Source organism: Hippocampus comes, unplaced genomic scaffold (genome assembly GCF_001891065.2).
Source record: "Hippocampus comes isolate QL1 unplaced genomic scaffold, H_comes_QL1_v1.1 scaffold523, whole genome shotgun sequence".
Lineage (NCBI taxonomy): Eukaryota > Metazoa > Chordata > Actinopteri > Syngnathiformes > Syngnathidae > Hippocampus > Hippocampus comes.
The window spans coordinates 30,212-35,570 of NW_017805674.1; the positions used below are offsets into that span (position 1 = coordinate 30,212).

At 43.8% G+C, this 5,359-nt stretch overlaps 1 protein-coding gene across 1 annotated transcript in view; it reads left to right on the forward strand.

The window, feature by feature from the left end:
• brinp1 (bone morphogenetic protein/retinoic acid inducible neural-specific 1) overlaps window positions 1–5,359 on the forward strand; it is a 72,840-nt gene that overhangs the window by 25,773 nt on the left and 41,708 nt on the right. Inside the window, exon 3 of the mRNA XM_019881730.1 lies at window positions 926–1,095. Coding sequence (XP_019737289.1) covers window positions 926–1,095 — 170 coding nt within the window. The remainder of the gene's footprint in view (window positions 1–925; window positions 1,096–5,359) is intronic.

Consider the following 5,359-nt stretch of genomic DNA (forward strand, 5'->3'; position numbering starts at 1 on the left):
TCAAAAAGAATGTGGTGAAACCCCCCCCCCCCCCCGACCCCATGTGGCGCCAGCACAAATAGCAGCTTGTGGCGCGGCAGTGATGTGGATACATTGTATACGGCGCACACAATGTATCGGTCTAACGAGCAAGTCAGGCAGCACACGCTCCTTGTGCCCGGCCGGTTCTTTTCAAGTGATTAGTACATCAGTGATGCATTCAGTTGACTTGCTATTTCTGTCATAGCATTGTTCTCGCGCATGCATAGACGGCCTCCCCTGTATGGACGCTGCTCCTTTCACCGAAGTAATTCCATCTGAACAGAGTAAAGCTGGGCCCTTTCTGGCAATTGTCTAGATGCCAACTGGGGATAAAGCGGCAAACACGTGGAGTTTGTTCCTGGAAAAATGGGGCATCTGGTTTCTTCGGCTAAATGTTGCCTGTAGTTTAGTTTTTTTTTTTTTTTTTGTCTTTCATACATAAGCATGAGTGGAATGACTCTCACAGAGGTGACAGTTTTTTTTTTCCAGTGACTCGTTCATCAGCTGTGGAAATCACATTTCCTCCCGCCCTCAAGTTGATAAGAGTCAGTAGCCAAGGTCGAAACATTGACATAAAAGAGTGCAAAGTCTGAAGAAAATGTTTTGTCAGCGTTGCATCTTACTGCAGCACGATATTTGCTTCTAGGAGTCGATCAAACCTAGATCAATAGTTGATCTAGACTGAAAAGCATAACAAAGTACAAATGGTAAATCACATCGATCATGTTCAGAAACTAATGCTCGATTTAAAGTAGCCTCATCTTGATGCGCTTGGCCGGATTGTGATACCCAGGTCCGGCCCGGAACAGGCTACCGTACAAAAAAAATAATTTTTGCCGCCTGATCCATGCCATGTAAAAATCCACACGCTTGCTTATAACTAACGTTATATATTCCCTTACAGGGGAGGAGGCGCTCACAATGTACCTGGCCAAAAACAAGCTGGACAGGAAGCTGGCCAACGCCACTCAGAATGTGGAAGCCCTCCACCAGCTGGCCTCCTCCTACTTCATCGACCGCGACGGCACAATGAGGAAGCTGCACGAGATCCAAATCTCCACCAATGCCATCAAGGTTGGTTGGTCATGAATAAAAATATACGGAATGCTGTTTACAATTTGTTGACTAAAATAGTAGCTTGATGCCCAAATGCTCATCAGTCCCCTTATTAACCAGCTAATAATCATAACTGGAGTCGGCATCATCAACATGGTGCCCGCGGGTGCTTGTGAGCCCCAGGGGTCACCTGAGTAACCTGCGAGCCTGTTCAAAAAGTAGCTTAACAGCGATGGTATACTGTACTGGGATTTTCAGAGCGGAAAATACGCTACATGTTATTGCATGATTCCTCAAATCTGGAGGCAGGAGGCAACAAATAACACGCTGTAACTTATTGCCCCCAGCATCAACCCTATCATGCCACACATACGTAATGCACTTTTTCCAGGTAGCGGGCTACTGTGAGGAAAAGACTGTAATGCAATGCATGCAGCTATATGTTGAATAAATAATACTGCCCGGGGCCCCAGAACAACAGGCCGCCTCTCTTCAATGACCTTGCCGGCACGTACTTTAGTTATTTATTTTTTATATTTTGAAAAGCAATACCATGAGTATTAAAGTTCCTTGTGTCATCGCGGTATGATAAATTATTCCGGAAGGGTGGCTTTCGGTGCTTCTTTGACCACAAACAATCGTCAAGTTGGCCAAAGCGAATGTGAATTTTTCTCATTTTCACATAATTCACCACATACAAATTCACCTTGATTCAAAATGTGTCCCAAGGTATGAATTAGTTTCACAGTAATTTAGTTGAGGTAGGGAGAAACTTTGCCTTTTTTTTTTTCCCTCTTTATTTTTAAAGTGAAAGCAATCATCGCTCGATGGAATTACACGGCCCATACCAGCGCCGTACAGCAAGCTGTTTATTTCAAGCCCTGGCGCTCCAAATTATTTTGACTTATTTGGCTTTGCAGAGTCCCGCAGTCACGTAATTCTTAGATGGAATGAAACTCGAAATAGACTGAACAACCACAGAGAAAATGAAATGTCGAACTTCTTGCTACTTGTAATCGCCCTCTGCGAATATAAATCACTTGAAATGTTTGAATCACCAACGCTGGGTCAAATGGCGTGCTGGAGAACAAAAAAAAAAGTGAACATCGGCTTGAAATCACTCATCCCTGTGCAATATGGTCAAAATGACAAGAGCTCACAGGAATTATAAAGCCGGCATGCAAACCTTTCGTGACGCTAGATGGTCTCTTTCAGCTTTCGACAGCATATTTTGTTTACAACAGCGTGGTTATCACATTTAGTCATTTAAATGAGGTCGGCAATAGCAGGCTTCAAACTTCATCCACGTGTTCAATTTTTAATGCGTTTTAGTTTGGTTAGAACTTGATTTATTTATCACAGAAGGTGATTCGAATGCCAAGTTTTTTTTTTTTTTTTGTCCGCACCAAAGTGATCAGCGAAACAAGTCATTTGGAGCACGGATATATTTCGGTTAACCGTTAACCGCGCGGGGGTTGGCTGTAAACTTCCTAAAAGGTATGTGAAATGACAGTTAACATTTTTTTTTGGGGGGGGGGGACTAATTTGAGCCCCTCAAGGCTCGCAGAAGTTACAAGCAGCAATGAAGACCCTCGCACAGGTGTTTTCACAGGTGTGGCAGCATGCTCCGCCCACAATTAACTGCTCTGAAATTTGGTGACATGGGTCCTTGAGACTTTTTCGTGCAACCTGCTAAGTCCATAGAATTTTCAAGTTGAGTGGTGCGACACTAGTAAAATTGGTTTCCGAGGATTTTTTTTTTTCTTTTCTTCACGCCCTCCGCTGAACGTTCTGTACATTTGCGGTACACGTTTTGCCCTTGGCGCACCTCAACCACCGCAAGTTGTACCCTTTCGGAAAAGCTCGCTAACGTGCTTGAATTGTGACCTTTTCAAAAAAAAAAAAGCTCCGCCCACAATTAACTGCTCTGAAATTTGGTGGCATGGGTCCTTGAGACTTTTTCGTGCAACCTGCCAAGTCCGTAGAATTTTCGAGTTGAGTCGTGCGACATTAGTAAAATTGGTTTCCGAGGATTTTTTTTTTTTTTCTTTTCTTCACGCCCTCCGCTGAACGTTCTGTACATTTGCGGTACACGTTTTGCCCTTGGCGCACCTCAACCACCGCAAGTTGTACCCTTTCGGAAAAGCTCGCTAACGTGCTTGAATTGTGACCTTTTCAAAAAAAAAAAAAAGTCATCGTGCACTTCAGACTGCGTTCACGACAACAAAGAGTTGAAATTTCTCGTTTTTTTTCTTGCGACTGCTTGGCTTTGTTATGCCATCAGTCGTTTAGTGCGCCACCGCACTGTAACCTTCCTCCTCAACTCCTCATCCCAGCCCTTTCATTCACGTCCTTATCTTTTTTCGGGGGCCGGTGAGTGACAAGAGGATTAAGGCGCCGTGGCAGATGAGAGTGCAGGTAGCGACGAGTCGAGCGTGGCCAAATTAAGCAAACCTGACAGCGAATGCTGAGTCAGTTTCTGAGGGAAGGCAAGACTGGGAGCGGTGTCGAGGGAAGGCTGGGATGGCTCTTAGACAAGACGCGGAGTGGACGGCGCGCTTGTCTGCGTGACAGACATGCAGCATATGTCACCAGGTGAGACTCGTCTGATTTTTTTCTTTTTTTTAGGAACAACCGCTCGAGGTCGTAGAGCTACGATTTACGAGACGGCACGTCGAGACCCCTCAGATATCATCACATCTGCCGCGACGTAATGACTCATTTGTAGCTCCTGCTGGAATAGCTCTTCCTGCCCGAGCAGGCTAATGTAGCAGCGATGCCGATTTTCTGTGCAGATAGACAAAACACGGCTGTGTGCCGAACACAGCAGCTCCTTATGGTTGTGTTTTGTCTTCTACTTTCACTCTTGAGAGAGTGCCAGGAAGACACATTTAGACTGGTTGGCAGAATTCACCACTCAGTTCGATTTTTATAGGAGATTCCTTTTAAATTGGCAAATATTTTCACCGCGAGAGACAAATGCTGAGGATAGACAGTGAAGCCTCGTTTCAAGTCAGACTTGTTTTGAAAATGGCTCGGTTTTTATGATCTGGACCGGCGTTGTGTGGGAGGATGTGAATAATTTATTAATCCTAAATTGATTTGGGGATGATACGACTGCAAATTTTGCCCCCCGTCCCAAAAACAAAACAAAAACAAAACAAAAAAGCTGGACTTTTAAAAAAATGTATTAACGGTTGACTTATTACACATTGACCAATATAATCAAATCTCATGTGATTTATAGTCAAGTAAATGGGCCTACGAACCATAGATAAAATATAATACCCCCCGCCCCCTTCCACCCACCCTCAAGAAAGGAGACAAATGCACTTTGCATCAGATCACGGTGTGCGAACATTGCATGAATATAAAACACGCATAGCCAACTATATTATTGCAGACATAACATAACCCAAATTTAATCTCAGTTTATGTGCCTTATAAAAACCACTCAACGATGAATAACGGTGACAGGAATCGCTGTTTTCCGCTCAGGTCGCAGACAAGAGCGAAAGTGATGCGAAATGTGCAGGGGAAGCAAAGTCCAGCCCGCGGATCTATAAACACGGGGAACAAGGGCTTTGCTCCTCCAATATTGATTCAGTGTGGCTGTGGAGCTGCTTTGCAGTGCAAACTTACAATCAGGATGAAAAGCATGTGTCAATACGGCCAAAATGTTGGAGACGTTTCCTGTCGACGCGGAAGCCGGTTGAAACGAGTCGATTTTCTTCCGCTGGGACGGCGCGTGATCACAAAGCAAAGCTATGTGCTTTATTTTGGTGAAATCCCATTTGTGCAGAAGTCCTTGGGTGATTTTGAGGTGTCCTTTTATAATAGACTACCTAGTCTACCCAATTTTGTGTTCATTGGTGAGGTTAATGTCGAGGGCAATTTTATTTTCATACTTTCCATCGGGCGCTTCTGAGTTCTTGTATGCATTTTTTTTCCCCAGATGAGTGAACATCATTAAGACAAAAGCTAATATTTTGTTTGAACAAACCAAGTGTTAACACCCTTCGCATAAGAACATATTTTATGACCAACAATTAAATCATCATTAAAATGCTTTGTTCTGACAGGATTTTAGGTCCACCTCCTGAACAGAAGTACAAAAAAAATGTTTTAATGTTTTTTTTTTGTACTCGGAGTTTGTCGTGCTATAAATTGAACGGAACACAGAAGCTGATGTAAATTCATCAACTCTTACCATCTGATGTCGAAGACAGCAGATGCTCTCATTTGGAAATGAATGCACATTGCCGCCGATGGTGGGCCAGCA